This window comes from Meles meles, chromosome 20 (assembly GCF_922984935.1).
Source record: "Meles meles chromosome 20, mMelMel3.1 paternal haplotype, whole genome shotgun sequence".
Classification (NCBI taxonomy): domain Eukaryota; kingdom Metazoa; phylum Chordata; class Mammalia; order Carnivora; family Mustelidae; genus Meles; species Meles meles.
In genome coordinates, this window is record NC_060085.1 from 9,691,588 (window position 1) to 9,710,711 (window position 19,124).

Consider the following 19,124-nt stretch of genomic DNA (forward strand, 5'->3'; position numbering starts at 1 on the left):
CTCCCGGCGCAGCCGCCGTCCACCTGCCAGTGGGGGAGGGGCGCGGCGGGCGCCTCGGTTCAGAGGTCGCCAGGCCGCCGGCAGTCGTCATTCATAAGGCCTGACGCAGGACAGCAGAGTCCTGGCCGAGGAGCCTTCTAGGTCTCCTCCAGCCACAGCCGGAGTTTCAGGAGGATGCTGCGCCCAGGGCGTAAGGGGTGGTTGGTAGGGATCTCTGTGCCATCCCTTTCCTGGGCATCTACCCTGGGTTTGGCGTCAGTAGTAGGAGCTGGTACTTGTTAAATACATTGCACCCCACTCCTATCACGGAGGTACTATTATCATCACTCCCATTTTACAGATGAGGAATCTGGGGCACAGCCAGGTTGAGGATGCCTTTTGGGCAACACGAAGGGAAGCTGCCCTCCCTGAGCAATGACTATTTTTTCTGCGTGCCCTTTTATTTTCATTTTTAAGGAATTTAAGTAATTCCTACATCTAATGTTCTGCTCCAACATAAAACCCGGAGATCAAGAGTCCCATGCTCCACGCAGAGCCAGCCAGGTGCCCCTGGGTGCCCTTTATTTATTTAAAAGATTTTATTTATTTATTTGACAGAGATCACAAATAGGCAGAGAGGCAGGCAGAGAGAGAGAGAGAGAGAGAGAGAGAGAGAGAGAGAGGAGGAAGCAGGCTCCCTGCTAAGTAGCGAGCCCGATGTGGGGCTCGATCCCAGGACCCTGGGATCATGACCTGAGCCGAAGGCAGAGGCTTTAACCTACTGAGCCACCCAGGCGCCCCGGGTGCCCTTTTAAAACACAGCCAGGTCAGTTTCTCACTGCCACACTACTGACATTTGGGGCAGGGTAATTCTTTGTTGGGGGTGAGGGATGGGCCTGTGTGTGCACTAATTTTATCAGCATCCCATCTCTACCCACTGGATGCGGGTCGGACTTCCCTCACCTCCACCAAAACAGATCTCAGACATTGTTAAATGTGCCCCGGAGGCAAAGCACCCCCCGGTTGAGAACCACTGAAATAGAAGACCCAAACAGAACTTGCCAAGGGGAGCAGGGGGCCGGATGAACCAGCTACCTTGACGGAGGAGCTAGTTTGGTCTCAGGTCTATACACCAATTGGCTGGTCTGCCTATAGACCTATACAGTCCGCACCCTTTCCAGCAGCTGTCTGCACCCATGTTCCTAGGTCTCCCAGTTTCCGGGAGAGAAGAGTCAGGGCACTTCTCTGAATTATGGGGAAATGGCTCACCAGCCAAAGCAGTCTACTCTGAGCTATGTGGTTACAAAGTAAGGTTAAGTAAAATTTAATAAAAGTGTTGCTTTGTGTGTCCTTGGGGCATGATGTTAATTTCTTCCTGTGGGTCAAGGTCAAAGTCTAAAAAATCACTGGTTATGCTCTATCCAGAACAGCTGGGTTGCTTAACTTTTGACAAAGAAAAACCCCTCCCTGAACCTCAGTCTGGAGTATAATTATGTAACCAATTAAGACGAGGGTAAGAAGCTGAGCAAAGGGACAAAGGGCAGTCAGCTTAGTGGCTAGGGCAAGAGCCCCCTCACCACATTATGAGGAGAAATGAACAAATCTGCCTCAGCCCACTTAAATCTGCCTCAGCCCACTTAAGACAAAAGCAGAATCAGTCTAGATGAAGTGCTTTTTATTTTTAGATCAACCAAAATATTTAATATAAAAACCCTTTAATATACAAACTGCAATCACAATAGCATCCACGTAGCAGCAAAGGAACAGGGCGTCGCGGGGAGCATGGTGTGGGGTGGGGGGAGAGGTTTTCAGGGTCCCTACGTTTCCTTTGCCTGTAAGAGCACGAGGTCTTCGCAGCGGGCAGATCAAGGCAGGCAGAGGGGCCCTGATGCCAACACTGAGGCAGACCGAGCAAAGCAGACTCCTCCAACATGCCATTTCCCCACCATGCCATCCTCCAGGGAAAGACAGATCCAGTTAGGAGATGATGGGAAGGTGGCTGTGACTGAGAGGAGAGTCAACCATCACTCCTCAGCATCCTGCTGAGCACACCCCTTCAGGAACAGTTTTCCAGAGGCTGTTGCACTAGAAAGACCTAAAAACTGTCCTGGGAGAAGGACAGAAATTGAGTCCAAGCATACCTTTTAACCAAGATTTCTTGCCTGTGACTCCAAAAAGTGGGGTGGATTTGCTCAGATGTTGGGGAAGAACAGGAATGACAGAGCCGTTGGCTCAACAGGGCTGGAGCCTTGCCAGGGACTGACCGAGAAAGCCTCAAGGCAGGCCAGGGAGGTCTGTGGGAAGAGCTTTGGGTCAATGGTACTCACAGAAGCATGGTGGCGCAAAGGCCTGCAGGTGGAATTTATAAAGTGTGTGTGGAAGAGAGAAAAGATACAAGTCACGAAGAATTAAAAACTGAAGTACCTGCTTCTTACAGGCCTCGGCAGTAGAGGTAAGATGATCCTTCTGGGTGAGGGTTGGGAGAGACCTGAGGCCTGCTTCCTTCCTCAGAGCCATGTCTGACTGGCCTGGGTATAGTTGATAGCCTCAAAGTCCTCCAGATGGCTTCCATGGGACTGTCTAGGAGGCCAAGTTCCCCTCTCCAGATGTGCTAGGAGACTGGCCGCAGTGCCGGCTGGGCCCAGGTAGGGCCTGGATTCCCGCAGTTAGATGCAGTCCATGGAATTCTCGGGAAGGAGGCTGGGGATGCAGCCAGGGAGACCCAAGCCCTTGATAGGAGCACAGCTGAAGGGGAGGCCACAGCCCAGGGCAGGGTCCTGGTTCTCTATAGCCTCTAGCCTGTCCATGTTGTTGTCCCAGTTGATGTGGAATCGGGTCACTCGGGGGTTCGAGGCCAAGATGTTCCTCTGGAGCTGGGGCAGAAAGAGGAACGTCAACCCTTGTCAGCATGCCTTGTCATTACTCCCACGGAGCTGGGGCACCCCCAGCCCCTGCCCCAAGGCCAGGAAGAATAGAGCTTACTTATTCCATCACCATCAACAACTATGGGTAGAACTCCAAGGAGCGCCTATGTACCATGACTTAGGGCTGAGATCTATCTAATCTCAATTATGCGAGGCGTGCTTCTGAGAAACAAAGACCTTTCTCTCTCTGGTTCTAGTCTGGAGCTGCAAGATCTGAGCATGACTTGAAAACCTTAAGAAGCAACCTTGGCTCCCAGTTCCAACGACTCAACTACCCCAGGTGCAAAGGAGCCAGCCTGTCCGAAGCAGGAAAGTGCAGACACAGGCCCCACCTGAGAGAAGTCTGGCTTCAGGGGTGGGTTCTCCCGCAGCTCGGGATTGGGGTATTCGTTGTTGACGTAGTAGCCCACACGGATGAACTCCTGTCCGTGGTAGGTGCAGGTGATGAGGACCACAGTCACACCCACAGCATCAGTCTCGGGGATGAGGGATGGGTTGGGGGCGTCAGCCTAGAGGAAACACACCCATGCTTTAGCATTGATCACACAGCCACACCTCCCCCAGTTAACAATGATTTTCAAGCAACACATATTTACTGAGCCAGAAGTATGGTCTCTGCCAATGGAAGTTTCTAATCAAGTGGGGAAGACAGAATCAATCCTGCAAATGCCTGTAAAATGTTCAGTGTGACAAGTGCCACAAGGAAGTAAATGGTGCTGAGGAGTGTAGTGAGTGGGGGGAGGGTGGCATAGGATAAGGCAGGTAGGTACTAGGCCACCCAGGACCTTTTGGGCCAGTTAAGGGCTTGGGGAAGAGAAAGAATGTTTGGCAGGAAGTAAGTGCTGCATCACTCTTGTGGTCTTTAAAGACGGGCAGGGGGTGAGGTTATGATGGGAGGAGGGCCGTTGTGTGAGCAGGGAGATTGGGCAGGTTACAGTAGTCACCCTGGAGCACAGATAGCAACCAGGAAGGAGAGGAACAGAGGCAGACAGATTTGCGGTGTGTGGTTATGGATAGGACCAGCTACATAACTGGTACAAAATGAAACCAATACATAATGAAACATGGGATCCCTTATTCACAAATTACTGAGTTCTAGCCAGCGACAGCAGAATTTATTAGACCAGGTGCCGACCCTGTATGGCTGCATGGGCTGAATGCTCAGGAAGCCAGCCCTGCTTGTGGAGTGGAGCAGATGGGCTTGGCTTGCTGGTGGCCTGGTTACAGGTGGGGGAGGTATTAGGGGATGGGATGAGGTTGTTTGGACTGGGGTGGAAGCAGCAGAGTGGGAGGCAGGCGAGGACTGAGCAGAGCCTTTGCTTTTAATATCTTTAAATATTCATTTATTTTAAAATATTTATTTATCTTAAAGAGAGAGAGGGCAAACGAGACGGGGAAGTGGAGGAGGAGCAGAGGGAAGAGTATCCCAAGCGGACGCCACACGAAGCCCAGTGCAGGGCTTGATCCCATGATCTTGAGATCATAACCTGAGCCAAAACCAAGAGTCAGATGCACAACCAACTGTGCCACCCAGGCGCCCCGGTGACCTTGCTGTTCAGAATGGCCAGCAAGCATAGTGCTTGGTGTAAGACGAAGATGTGCCTTATGGAGAAGATATGTTAGATAAGCTTTGTTCAGGCATGAGTTAGAGTGCTCCTGGCAGGGAGTTCAATATGAATGAGCCAACAATACTAAATAAGGTGTCTTTCAATATAAACACGTGAAATAAGATTATGTACTGACATACTATCCTGACAATAGGACTTGAAAGAACCTAACCCTGTGTCCACCGGCAACGGTGTGGTGTTCACGAATTAGCTAATGCAGCATTTGCAGCGACCTTATAGAACGTAACTGCCATGAATAATGAGAATCAACTATGAATCAGTGGCTCGTGGCGACAACTGTGACACAGAAGTGGAGAAAAGGGAAACATATGAAGTATTTCTGAGAGGTCAGAGAGTTCTTGAAAGCAGAGCCAGAATTTGAACCTTAACTTTTGACCCTGGAACCCCACTGCATGCTCTCAGGTAGAAGAGGATGTCTCTAGGTGCCAAGGCCTCAGGCCTTGTCTTTCTTACCTGAAAGATGAACATGTGTCTCCCCGCTGGGACAGGCCCAACTAGCACGGAGTCTAGGATTTGGTCAAACTCCTCACTCTCAGCTGAGCCAACATAAATGATCTTCCACTCTAGATCTGTAAGGATATGGGGAATTAAGGATTTTAAATAGCTGGGCAGCATGAAGGCAAGGGAAGGTCTTCGCATGTGAGTTGTACACAGATCCTTAATATACTGAAAGATTTTTATTCTCAAGAATACCTGACATCTGCTGGAGACTGAGTGCCAGGCATCATAAGCCTGAACATTGGAGTGGCCATGAAACTCTGCTTCTAGTGGGGAAATTTTCCCCGTGAGCCTAGCTTTGCCAGGCAACCTTGACTCTGCATCTCTGGGGAAACTCAGCGATCTCAGAGCCTGAGGTGAACTGTATGGCAGAGGTAGAATTAGGAGCCACGTGACAGAGGCGTGCTGAGGAGGGAAGAGCAGGGAATTGGGCCACTTCAGGGCCCTGCCCACTGGGTCCTGGGATAGGAAGCAGCATCCTCTTTCACACACAGGGACCGGTGCCACCGAACTGAATAGATCCCTCGACAACTGGGGCAGGGCAGCAGATTCCAATCCAGTAGGAGAGCCAGCAGGCAGGAGGGGGAAGACGAGGCCACAGAGGGAGCCAGCCAGCCCCCAGGTCTTCCAGTTCCCGCACCAACTCATGCCTACTCTCAGATATTTGGGTGACAGTGACTCGGTCAACAAATGTGGCATTGTAGGTGATCCTATGAACCCCAACTTGCTTGCATCCCATCCAGTAGGGGGAATCTCATTCCTGAGTAGGTTCCAGCAAGGTGAAAGGAAAAGTGCTTAAGGAGATTCTGCCCAGCAAGCACAGGAAATTCCCAGTGACCGCTGCCTCTTGCAGGAGGTCCAAGTGTATCAGGGGCAAGGTCACGCTAGTACAGGGGAGCTTGGCAGGAGACCTGCAACTTATTTTAGGTTCTTTGAAATTACACAACCTACAGCTCCAGCAGCCGGCGGAAATTTCACAAGCTATGAGTTTCACAGGAAGCAAACTGTTGTTGAAGTTGCCCTGTTTCTTGGTTCAGTGTCCCACAACAGCATCCAACTGGGGAAACACTGCTATGCTGGGCCACAGCTATGGAGGCTTGTCACCTGAGCCCCACGCTCTTCCTCGATACACTGATTTCCTTTCCCATTGCAGCATCACCTAGGTCTGCTACTCAGGGTCCCTAGTGGGTCTGTGGCAAAGTGACCATAACGCTCACCGGGATTCAAACCCCCAGTCTCTTAATATTTGCAGGGACCAGTTAAGTTTACTGATTTACCTTTGTGACAAGGAGTGACACGACTAAATAGAACATGTTTCTGGATGAACAAAAGCCAAGCTGACTCTGTCTTTACCTTTCTAACGTAACTCTCTATTTTGGTAGCTTTCCTCCCAACCCTGCCCTCCCACCCCCTCCTGTGGAGTCCTATATGTGTGCATTTAACTAATCTGCTGGGGCGAGATAAAAAGGAGACTGAAGGAGAGCAGGTCCTGTGAGGGTCACAGGTACTGGGTATTCAATACCACTGGCAAAACCTAAACAAAGACTCGTGTGGGTGCTGCCCCAAGAAAACGCACCGGGCCAGCAGCCAGGCAAATGGGCCACAATGACTCCCTCAAGAGAGGCCAAAAAGAAACCTGAGAAATGACTGAGAACCATAGAAATACTGACTCAAGGGGTTAGAGGAGCTGATAAAGTCATCTGCAGAAGACAGCAGATGCTTGAAAATAAGGACTTATAACCTGGATCATCTTAAACTTGTTAGGTGTTTTAAGCAGAAGCATATTAAGTTGCCCCATTTCTTATTTTTACTTTTATTTATTTAAGATTTTATTTATCTGTTTGACAGAGATAGAGAGAGATCACAAGTAGGCAGAGAGGCTGGGGGGGGGGGAGGGGGGTTGGCGCGCAGGCTCCCCGCCAACCATAAAGCCTGATGCGAGTCTCCATCCCAGGTCCCTGAGATCATGACCCGAGCTTAACTGAGCCACCCAGGCACCCCTCCATTTTTTAATATAACCATCCTTTAGAAGAAGGAGGTGGCTGCACACGCGTCATGGTGTACCTAACTTTTTAGGCAATTTCAAGGGTGACTTGACAGTACTCAATTTTGTCTTTATGTCCTAACTTCACAGTTGAACAGTTGACAACATGCTCCTCCACTAGGTACGAAAACAAAACCAAAACTAACAACCTGATAAAAGGCATGTAAAAATTCATTGTTTTGAACTAGTTGGAGAATATTTCCTGCCTTAAAACAAAACAAAAACTATCTAGTAGGCTCTCTTTCTGTTTGTTATTTGCCCTTGTTCAGAATCATATAGATGAATCTTGGCTTGACCACAGTGTTAGCTGTGGGACAGAACATCTGGTTCCATGACTTATTCAAACAGTTGCCGTTGAATTTCTCAATACAAGAGGAAAAACACACCTACTGTATTAAATGTGGACCGAAGTCTTGGAAGCATCTATTTCCAGTTGCTGAGGAGAAAAAAGAACCAAAGGGGCTTGGAGCCTTTGGGAAACAGAGCCAGCCACTGACTGGGGGCTGGGTCTTTTTTGCACCTTCAGTTGCCAGTGTCAACGTAACAAGACTGAGATTTCTCCAGAATCTGAGAGACTCCTAAAACCAGGCCCCCTCCATATGTTTAGGAGGCAGGAAATGGGATTCTTTCTGCTCCATGGGAAGAAGGCTAGGAAGAGGCAGAAAGCAAGGTGGCAGGTCAAAGTCATGGACAGCCCTAGGGATAGAACCAGAGTCTGGATTTCCAGGCCAGAGTTAGCTTTCTGACTTGGATTTCTCTGAGCAAAAGCTTTATTGTCTGGGTGTAATTAATAATAGCACCCCTTCATTCTCTTTTGAGAGTGTCCCAATGTGGGATTAAATTCTATGGGCAGTCTTATTTATGCTCCACTTCTAAAATAATGGATGAATTCTTTCTTTCCCAGGTTATAGCCAAGGTAGAGAACTCTGGACTCAACTTAGAGACAAACTCTCGTGTCAATGCTTCTATAGACCCGGCATCAAGACTTCTACTTCTATGACCTTGGGGAAGTCATTCCATTTCTCTCTATTAAAAAATAATTACCAGCAGGTTGACTTTTGACTTTCCTGCTCTGGGTCTATAAACAGATTAATAAAGTAACAGGGCAGAGGTTTTCCTAGGAATAGAGGTACTAGATAATGACTATGCAATCCTTTTTAAATGCAAGGAGCACAAACAGGCTGTTTGAAACCTGATCTCCTGCCTTCTGGGAACTGTGAATCCCTTAACCTATTAGCTCCTTACATTTCCTCCTGGCTTTAAAATTAAATTCTTATTCCACAGTGTCATTCTACACTTTAATTATTTATTTACACCCTGCCTTGTTCCAGAAAGGATTTAACTGGGCTTATTCTATAGTTAGTCACAAGTAGATTCCTTAATTTAAAAGGGAGAGAAACTGGGAGAGACTAATCTATTGGCCCAGCCTAAAAGCACACACATCTCGAATTCTATCAACCCCAAACCAATCCAAGTGGCTGGCTTTTCCCACAAACCACCCACCTACCACTGAGAGGCGCTAGTTAGCACACCATGACCTCACAAATCTCCAGCTCCTCAGAGGCTGCCTCCTCTTTTTAATCACCAAATGGAGACTCTGTCTAATGGGGTACTTCCTCCTGAAAGTGATGCCAAGAGTCCCTGGGCAACCTTAGATTTTCGATTTTTATAGACCTTTACTTGAAAGGTCTTTCATTCTTTGTGGTTCCTGTCTTCTCATCTGTGAGATGAGAGCCATGTCTGCCTTTATAACACACAGATGAATAAGTACATCTGTGAAAGCACCTTGGAAAAGATGCACTAAAAGTTCTGACCTCCCAGCCAACTGTTTGAAGCCAGAGACTGTCATGGCTCAGCCTGGCCCACCCCCCCACCCCCACGACTGGGTCAGACCATCAAAAGGGTTGAAAGAATTTCTGCAGTAGGCCAGCTGGAACCTGGTGGGCAGACAGTGGGAACCCGGTGATGCTTGCCTGGTTAGGCCACCCCTCAGATAGGAGTGTGTTTATCGAAGCGCGCAGAGAGGAAGGAGGAACCGCAGCTGGGAAGAACAAGTTATCCTGAAGGACCCGAGCTGGAAACCTGCCATGCCTCCCCAGGTGGAGCCCAAGAATGGAAAATTGGGGACAGGCTAAGGAGGTGGGAAGCCAGGTTCTAGGGTATGTACTTTCGGGGTAGAAAACAATCAGAAGTGAGTGGGGGGGGGTTGTTTTAAATATCAGCAGGTTAGGTAGGGGATTACTGGCAGACAGATGGGGAGATCAGGGCGAGTAAGGTCTTACCACGGGGGAATGGGATTTCACAGAGATAAAGGGTGACGGAGGGGCTCCGTTGGGAAAAAAGGAAGATAGCCTGGGGAACACGGGGTGACTGAAGGTCTCTGCAGGTTAAAGCATGGAGGCTGGGGTCTCTACATAGGAAATACGTGCCCAGGAGGGGCTCCACAGAAAACAAAAATAGGGGGATGGTGGTCTCCACGCAGGAAACGGGAGTAACCGTGGGGAGGGGATCGGGTTGGCCACAGGATGTCCGGGGTAATCTCCACAAAAAGGCTGGGGCTGAACTGGAGGGAAGGAGGAAGATCAGGGCTGGAAGGGCTTGTTTCACGGGGGAGGTCGGGGTTGGCCGGGGGGAGGGGGGAATCTCCACACAGGCCCAGCCTCACCGTCCGCCAGGGCCTCACTGCACTCGAAGCTGATCTCGAACCGGAAGGGGCTGTGGAAAGGGCTCGGATTCTCCAGCACCGCCACGTTCAGCACAGAAACCTTGGCCATCGCCTTGCCGGACTGCGGCCGAGGCCACAGCTGGGGCCGAGCCCGCGCCTGAGTCCTCTGTGGTCAGCGAGGTAGCGTTACCACAGCCGCTCCCGCCTCTTCTGTCCGCCGACTGAAGTGCGTATTTGGTCCGCGCGCCTCCTTCAAATAGCCGGCCTCACCCTCCGGCCAATCACCGTCAACGCTCTCAGCCGGCGCAAGCGCACCCTCAGCCAATCCTGGAGCGCGGGTCGGCGCGCGCCGGGACTCCTTGGGCCAATACAGGGAGCTCCCTCTCCGGGATGCGCGAAGGAGGCGGAACCATTTCTTGGCTTCTTGGCTTCTTGGGACCCAACGGGAACCAATCCCCAGCGTCTCCGACTCGGATGTCGAGGGCAGGGGTGGGCGGAGGCAGAGCGCGGGGCTCCTCTCGGCCAATCCCAAAGGTTCCCGCACCGGCGGGGCCCGCGCTTCGCTCCGCCCTTCCGGGAGCCGCGTCCGGGCGGAGGGCAGCGCCGCCAACCGCCTAGTGGTGGCGCGCGGCACCCGCTTAAGAGGGCGGGAGGGGCGGTGCCGGCGCCCGCGGTGATTGGCAGCCAGGCGTGCGGCCCGGCTGATGCAGATTCTCTGAGAGGTGATTGGCTGGGTTGGTTGCGGGGCGGGAGGAGACGAATACTTAGCTACGGATTCGCGGCAGAGGAGCGGAAGTCGGTCGCCGGCGTGCTTGAATTTTGTGTGGAGGGAGAGGAGGAGCGTTTGCCGCTTGGCCTCTGTCAGCAGGTGAGCGTTGCCGGCACCTTCTTTAAGGGGCTCCCGGCTCCTCAGGCCCAGCGGCGGGGGAGTCCGTTGTGAACGTTGTGAACGTTGGTCACACCTGAGGGAGACGAAGCGGCGCTCACGCGGCGCGCTGGGCCCGGGGCCCGGGGAGTCGGGCCTGGTTCGAATCCCGCTCTCTCCTGCTTGAGGGCCGCTGGGAGGTTTCAGGTGGACAGCGCCGTAAGGGGGACTTGAAGTCCGGCCTCTGCCACTCAGCTCCCGGGGCCACGTCTCCCCGCCCCGTGAACGGGACCGTGGAAAACTCACGGACTTGACTCGTGACTGCATAATACAACTAGAGACCTCTGCACCCCGTAGCCAGGGTCAGACCGCCGTTGGGACTCCAACGCGACTTGGGAGACTCCAGGCGCCCGTTGGACCCATCCTCTGCTTCCTGCCCGCGACCAGTGGAAAATTAACGCGAGCCCCATTTCCCGCTTCACAGTTTTCTAGTTAGCCCTTAAAAAAAAAAAAAAAAAAAAAAAAGGTAACAAAACAGATGAATCTTAATGTTATCCTTAACCCGGTGTAGCCAAGATCTTATTTCCCCATGCGATGGGTATAAAAAATACAAATGAGGTACCTTGCATTCTTTTACTAAAGTACCAAGGCTTCGAAATCCCATGCGTTTTACGGGTGCAGCTCCATTTTCGTCGGAAGGAGTCGGCCTGGCTTTTAGGTTTCAGAAAATGGAGAGTTGAAAATGTAGGTTCACATGCCCACGCAGTCTGTCCCCAACTTAACAAGTTTTCCAGGAGCTCGACGGCGTGTCGGGTTTTCAGCGTAAACGTTGATCAGTTAGAATTCCGTGATGGCGAAAGTGCTGTGCCGCCGGGGCATGAAATGCGTGCACGTGTTCATGAGCCCCTGTGACAAGTGGTTGCTGTATTCCTGGACGTGTAGGTGGGAAACAATTTGGATCAGCCACTCTTAAATGTGAGTGGTTTTCTGTTGTCAGGATAAGAAAATCGTGTTCGAGACTCTACATGCTTTGTTTCCTACTATACCCCCTTCCCCTGCCCTAACCCCAGCTTCGTTTGGCCAAATTCTCATTTGGTTCCTTATAAATCTGACCTGGCATTTCCAGCGCAGAACCTCCACCCAGAACCTCTTCTCCCTGCTCTTGGCATGTCTGGCACCTTCTTGGCATTCAGGTCTATGTGTTGAAATGTGCTTTTCTCAGAGAAGCCTTTGCAAGGGTCCTCTGGTCACTGTTCAGACTCATAGAGTATAGGCCTGAACAGCACCTATTCAAGCCACTAGCATTTCTTATCCAGCCACCTCTGTGGTGTTGGTACAATTGTAAGGCCCCTTGATGCTAGGCATTTTTTTTCTTTTTGTATATCTACATTTCACATTAAGTTAAAAAAAATGTTTTGTGGTTAAAAATATTGACAGTTGTTTTTTCTTGGAGATGATTTGGCTGCAAGAAAATCCCCATTTATGATCAGCGATGATTTCTTGGCAGTCGTTGGGCATACTTGCGAATTTTTGTAACTGAAAAAAATCTAATTTTCAAATTATTTCCAAATGTAATTCAGTTGTTTATATGAATACTCAATTTAATGATGAAGTTGCTATGATGTTTTCTAGACATTTAATTAAATACTTATTCCAATGTCGTAGTTTTCTTTTTGCATTGTGGAACTTTCCCCCACCCCCCCAACTTTTCGTACCCGCTGAGAAGCTCATCAGCCACAAGCATTATGTCTTTGGTGCTAATGAAGAAAATGGCTCTCTATCTATAATGAGTACTCCATATAGCTGGCTAAATAATCTTCCGTTATAAACCAGATCATGTCTTTGCCCTGCTTAAAACCTTCAAAAGCTTATCATACTTAGAGTGAAACCTAAGATCTTTACTGTGGCTTAGGAGGCCCTGCATGGTAACCTCAGCTGACCTCTCGGGCCTCATCTACCAGCCTTCCTCTTGTCACCACTCTCCAGCCTTGCTGGCTTTATTTAGTGTATTTCAACATACCAAGCTTATTCCTGCTGCAGGGCTTTGCACTTGCTGTTCCCTCTGCCTAGAATGTGCTGGCTTTAGACAATTGCATGACTGTCTCATTGTCATCATCACATCACATCACATCAACTCAAATGTCCCCTCAAAGAAGCCTTTCCGAGCCACTCTAGTTTAAAGCAGCCCTCCCTTAATCATATCATCCTGTTTTACCTTAGCAGCATTCAGATCTAGAAGTACTTAACTTGGTTTTAGACTGCTTATCTCTCATCATCGGTCAGTAGATTGATAGCTGATTGAGGGTAGAGATCTCTGCTTCCTCATATTGACCTGAGTGTATTTAAAAGAATAAATTCATATAAAGGGCTTAATATAGTACCTGGAACGTGAAAAACCACTCTATAACATGAACCGTTAGTAGTATATAGTAATAAGGAGATATGTCTTTTGTTGTTTTGTTGTTGTTAAGATTATTTATTTATTTATTTGAGAGAGAGAGCATGTGGGCACACAAGCAGGGGGAGTAGCATAGAGAGGGAGAAGCAGATTCCCTGCTCAGCAGGGAGCCAGATGCAGGGCTGGATCCCAGGACCCTGGAATCATGACCTGAGCCAAAGGCAGATGCTTAACCGACTGAGCCACCCAGGCACCGCAGGAGATGTCTTTATTCTTCCTACTATATTTCAGGTGCACACCCATTTGGAAAGGTAGAAGAAATGCTACAACAAAATACATTTTTACCCATTACCCAGCTTAAGGAGTCAAACATTAGAGATGCAGTTGAAAGGTCTTGTGTACTCCTGTCTCAAAACTAGTCCTTTCCCTTTTTCCTCCAATGTAACCACAACCCTAGATTTGGTGTTTGTTTTCTGTGCATGTTTGTAAAATCTTTATATACAATATATAGTATTATGTTCTACAATTTTATATAAATGAAATCTATGCAAAAAAGTTACCATTCTAGGCATGAGACTGCTGTCTTTAGAAAGACCTGTTTGCAAGCTTGGCCCTTGACTGGTCTCTAGGAACTTGGATTTCATGAAGTTTCCTGTCATCCTATAAATGATGAGTGCCTCGTGGTACCTAAATTGTATAATGTAATTTATATTGAATACTCCTTTCCTTCTGGGGTCTGGAATTTTGGTGCTTGACCAGTCCCCAGTAAATACCCTGGGCAGAGTCTCTAATGAGCTTCCCTGGTGGGCACAGTTCACACGTGTGGTTACAACTTTCCTATAGGAACTAAGTGCATCCCTTGTGACTTCACTAGGTGAAGATTCTTGAAATCTTGTGCCTGGTTTCCTATAGACTTAATGCCGTGTGCCTTTTCCCTTGGCTGATTTTGCTTTGTACCATTTCACTATAAGAAGCTATAGCTGTGTGTAGGCTATATGCTAAATCCTGTGAGTCCTCCTAGTGAATCACTGAACCTGGGAGGATCTTGGGGACCCCTGACATAGTAACATACTGGATATATACTTACAGGGTGATGTGAGCCAGACATCTATGGCCCAAAATTTAAGGAGGTTTTCACTCTCGGGGTCACCCAAGTGTCCAACTTGTCCCTGTACAGCCCTGAGGGTGAGTGCCTCCTGAAATATTCACTCTATATACCCTGCTTGCTTCACTCTAGTCTCAGCCATTGCCTTCTGAAACTTTGTGGTTTTTTTTGTCTAATGTAATGCTTTTGCAGTGTATCTACGTTTACATGTATGTAACTCTGATTCATTTATTTTTACTGCTGCAGCCATGCTGTCTGATGTGGTAGCCATTAGCCACATATGGCTATTTAGATTTCAGTTAGTGAAAATTAAGTAGGAATTTCAATTCCCTAGTCATTCTTAGTCACATTTTGTGCATTTAATAGGCACCTGTGGCTGGTGGCTTCCACATTAGACAGCGTGGGTAGGCAACACTTCCAAGTTTCCTTGGACAGTGTTTACTTATCCATTCACCTCTTGCTCGATGTTTAGGTGGTTTCTCATTTTCTACTCTTACAAACAGGGCTTCAGTGGTCCCTGTTGTATATGTCTCCTTGTGCACACATGTAGGAGTTTCCCTAGCATACATATAGAGGAGTTGAAATGCTGGGTTATGGGAATATCCACCTTTCTAGATACTGCCAGTCTGCTCTTCAACGTGATGGTTGCTTATTCCACCAGTAGTGATGCTATTGCTCGGTGACCTTATCAACACTTGGTACTGTCAGATTTTTTTTTTTAAGAGTGAGTGAGCACAAGCAGGGAGAGCAGCAGGCAGAGGGAGAAGACTCCCCATTGAGTTGGGAGCCCCATGTGGGACTCCATCCCAGGACTCTGGGATCATGACCTGAGCCGAAGTCAGCAGAACCAACTGAGCCAACCAGGTGCCCCTTGGTGCTGTCAGAGTTTTACATTTTTGTTTTTCTGATGGGTGTGCATGAGGGGTTTCAGTTAGCATTTTTCTGATTAGTAGTGAGGTTGAGCTATTTGTATCTATTTATTGACCATTTGTCTTCTGTGAATTGCCTCTTCATATCTTAACTCATTTTCCTGCAGCATTGTCTTGATCTTAATTAGTGCAGAAGTTCTTTTTTCATGGGATACCTGCCTTTTCATTTGTTTGGTGTCGTTTGATGTCAGGATTTATTGTTATTATGTTAATGTCATCAGAGTAATCGATCTACTTACAGTTTGTGCTTTTTGTGCTTTGCTTAAGAAATCTTACCCTGCGGTTGATAAGATATCCTACTGTGTTTTCTTTCTTTGTTTTTTAAAGATTTCTTCTAGAAAGAAAGAGAGCAGAGTACAAGCCTGAGGGGCAGAAGAGAGGGAGAGAGAGAATCTTAAGCAGACTCCTCCCGGAGCACAGAGTCCAACACAGGGCTGGATCCTAGGACTCTAAGTTCACGACCTGAGCTGAAACTAAAGGTTGGGCGTTCAACCAACTGTGCCATCCAGGTGCCCCATCCTACTATGTTTTCTTCTGGAAGTTTTACTTTTCATATTTAGCTTTTAAAAAATCTACTTGGAATTCATTTTTGTGTATGAAGTGAAGTAGGACTGTGATTTAGTTTATTTCCAGACAGAAACCAGTTCTCCCAGTATCTCTTACTGAGCTGTGAAGTGGTTTTCAAAATGTGATGCCCTGTGGATCCAGGAGACTCTTTTAATAATAATTCTAAAGTGTTGCTCGCATTTCTCATCTGCACTGTGTAGTCCTGTACCCCACTGTTAAAAAGCAACGGTTGGGTAAAACTGCTTGTGCTTTAGCAGGAGTCCATGCGGTGTCCCCAAACAGTAGTCATGGTGTCCCCAAACAGTAGTCACAGTAGTCGTAGTTGTCATTGTATGCCTCACTGTTGCTACACATTCAGTGTTAAAACAGTTCCATTTAAGAGTGTCCTTGAAGAAGCAGTGAAAAGCAGAATCGGTATTAAAACTTAGCCCCCGAGCCGGTCTTTCTAGTGTTCTGTGTGGAGAGATGGGAAGTTTGCATAGAGCACTCTACTGCGTGCTGAAGAGTGGTGGTAGTTGAGGCAATGCACTTGTACAGTTGTTCAAGTTGAGGTGGAACTGGTGACTTTTTCATGGAGCACCATTTTTCTTGGAAGGATGAGACTGCAGTTATTTGGTTAGGATATTTGACAGATGTTTTCTCAGAATAAATGAAGTAAGCTGGTCACTTGGAGGACAACTGAGGGTTTGTTGCCAATGATAAAATTCGAGCTTTCAAGCAAAATAGTCTTTGAGAAAACTTATTCACCACAAGCCTGACAACTTCTCAATATTTAAAGATTTTTCTGATGAGATCAGTGGTGATACTAACAAGGTATTAAAAATACTGTATCGTGGGGCGCCTGGGTGGCTCAGTGGGTTAAAGCCTCTGCCTTCGGCTCAGGTCATGATTCCAGGGTCCTGGGATCGAGCCCCGCATCGGGCTCTCTGCTCATTGGGGAGCCTGCTTCTCTTCATCTCTCTCTCTGCCTGCCTCTCTGCCTACTTGTGATTTCTGTCAAATAAATAAATAAAATCTTAAAAAAAAATACTGTATCGTGAAATGTAGTAATTCAGTAGATCAGTATTTTCCAATAGACCAATGGGTTTCAGTGTAACAGTGTGAAAAGTTCATTGATACAGTTTCATATTCTTCATTATAATTAACTTGAACATATTACTACTTTTTGAGTTTTGGTATAATAACAAAGTAGAATATCTCCAGTTAGCAGAAAAGGATACAGCATTCCTCCCTCTTCCAGCTGTGTATCTGTCTGTGTGAGGCTGGATTTTCTCCATGTACTTCCATCAAGACAGCATATTGCAACAGATTAATTGCAGAAGCTTGCCTGCGAATCCAGGTCTCTTCTATTAAGTCAGACAATTGGGACTTTACAAAATGTAAAACAAAGCCATTCTTTTCATTGCTTTGTTTTGTTTTAATTTTTTTTTTAATTGAAAAAAAATCTTTTGAGAGAGAGAGCATGTGCACATGTGAGGGGTGGGGGAAGGAACAGAGGGAGAGGAGATAATTCCAAGAAAAATGTGCATGGAGTGTGAGCCCATCACAGAACTCAATCCCATGACCCTGAGACCACAACCTGAGCCAAAATCAAGAGTCAGAGCAACTGAGCCACCCAGGCACCCCTCACTACTTTGTTTTTAAAAACATATAGTTATTCTACTGAAATAAGTTATTTATGTTAACATCTAATGAATTTATTAGCTGAATTAAATATTTAAAAAATCATCAGTTTTATTTTCTAATTTAGTAAATATACATAGATATAATCCTTATCCCTTCATGTATTTATTTATTAAAATATTTTATTTATTTATTTGACAGAGAGAGCAAGAGAGCACAAGCAGGGGGAGCAGTAGGAAGAGAGGGAGAAGCAGGCTCCCAACCGAGAAGGGAGCCCGATGTGGGGCTCAATCCCAGGACCCTGGGATCATGACCTGAACCAAAGGCAAACGTTTAACCATCTGAGCCACCCAGTAGCCCCATCCCTATCCCTTTAAACAACAGCTCTTTAGGGTCCTCATTAATTTGTTTGTTTGTTTATTTATTTATGTGACAGACAGGCAGAGAGAGAGGGGGAAGCAGGCTACCTGCCAAGCAGAGAGCCTGATGCAGGGCTCGATCCCAGGACCCTGAGATCACGACCTGAGCCGAAAGCAGAGGCTTTAACCCACTGAGCCACCCAGGTGCCCCTCATTAATTTTTTTAAAAAAGATTTTATTTATTTGAGAGAGCAGAGCAGGGATAGGGACAGAGGGAGAGGAAACAGACTACCTGCTGAGTGGGGAGCCCAATGTGGAGCGTGATCCCAGGACTATGGAATTATGACCTGAGCCAAAGTCAGATGCTTAAGAGATTGAGCCACCCTGGTGCCCCTCATTAGTTTTTTTTTCTTTTTTTTTTTTTTTTTGAGAGTTAATGTTTTTCCTTTTTCATTAAAAAAAAATTTTTTAAGAGCAGTTACTGGGGCGCCTGGGTGGCTCAGTGGGTTAAGGCCTCTGCCTTCAGCTCGGGTCGTGGTCCCAGGGTCCTGGGATCGAGCCCCGCATGGGGCTCTCTGCTCGGCAGGGAGCCTGCTTCCCTTCCTCTCTCTCTGCCTGCCTCTCTGCCTACTTGTGATCTCTATCTGTCAAATAAAAAAAAAAAAAAAAAACAAAACTAAAAAAAGAGCAGTTACAAGTTCATAGCAAAATTTTCCATATGCCCCCTGCCCCACCTTCTGTCATGCGTAGCCTTCACCACCATTAAGATCCCTCACCAGAGTGGTACATTTGTTATAGCTGCTGAACCTACATTGACAAATCATTATTACCTAAAGTCTGTAGTTTACATTAGGGTTCACTTAGTGTCGTACATTCTATGGGTTTGGACAAATGTGTGACACGTGGCCATCATTACAGTCTCAGAGTGTTTTTCCTGCCCCCAAATCTTCTATGGCCCACCTAGTCACCCCATACTCCGCTCATTAATTTTTAAGAGTGTAAAAGGGATCCCAAGACCAAACCCCCTGAGAGCCTCTGTATGAATCCATCCTTTCCCTAGTGATTTGTAGCCTTTGTTTAGAGCAAGTTTCCATCCAGTCACAGGTCTCTTCCACAGGCCCATTTATCTCTTCCTGTGCCGGCACCACATTGTCTGAAATATTACCACATTAGAACCAACCTTTGTAAGGCTAGTTCTAACACCTTGTTCTTTATTCTTTCAGAGGTATTGTTGCTCTTGGTTTTTGTTATTCCACAGAAAGTAGGATACACAAATACTTCTTCCTATTATAGAAGTCATATATTGGCAGGGGGACAGCTGGGTGACTCAGTCAGTTAAGCATCAGACTCTTGGTTTCAGCTCAGATCATCATCTCAGGGTTGTGAAATCATGCCCTGTGTTAGGCTCCACACTCAGTAGGAAGTCCCTTTAAGATTCTCTCTCTCTCCCTCTGTCCCCCACATTCTCTCTCTCTCTTAAAAAATAAGTAAAAATAAAGTAGTATGTTCAAGGAAATAATTTTTTTTTTAAAGATTTTAT

General features: G+C 47.3%; 1 protein-coding gene across 1 annotated transcript; it reads right to left on the bottom strand.

Annotated features, from left to right (window-relative positions):
- Positions 1-1,648: 1,648 nt before the first annotated feature.
- On the bottom strand, positions 1,649-10,008 carry ASF1B (anti-silencing function 1B histone chaperone). The gene is made up of 4 exons (XM_045991308.1): positions 9,739-10,008; positions 4,985-5,100; positions 3,236-3,412; positions 1,649-2,852 (listed from the first exon to the last, which is right to left on the bottom strand). The coding sequence occupies exons 1-4, from the start codon at positions 9,845-9,847 to the stop codon at positions 2,646-2,648; spliced, it is 609 nt and encodes a 202-aa protein (XP_045847264.1). The 5' UTR covers positions 9,848-10,008; the 3' UTR covers positions 1,649-2,645.
- Between the last annotated feature and the right edge of the window lie 9,116 nt (positions 10,009-19,124).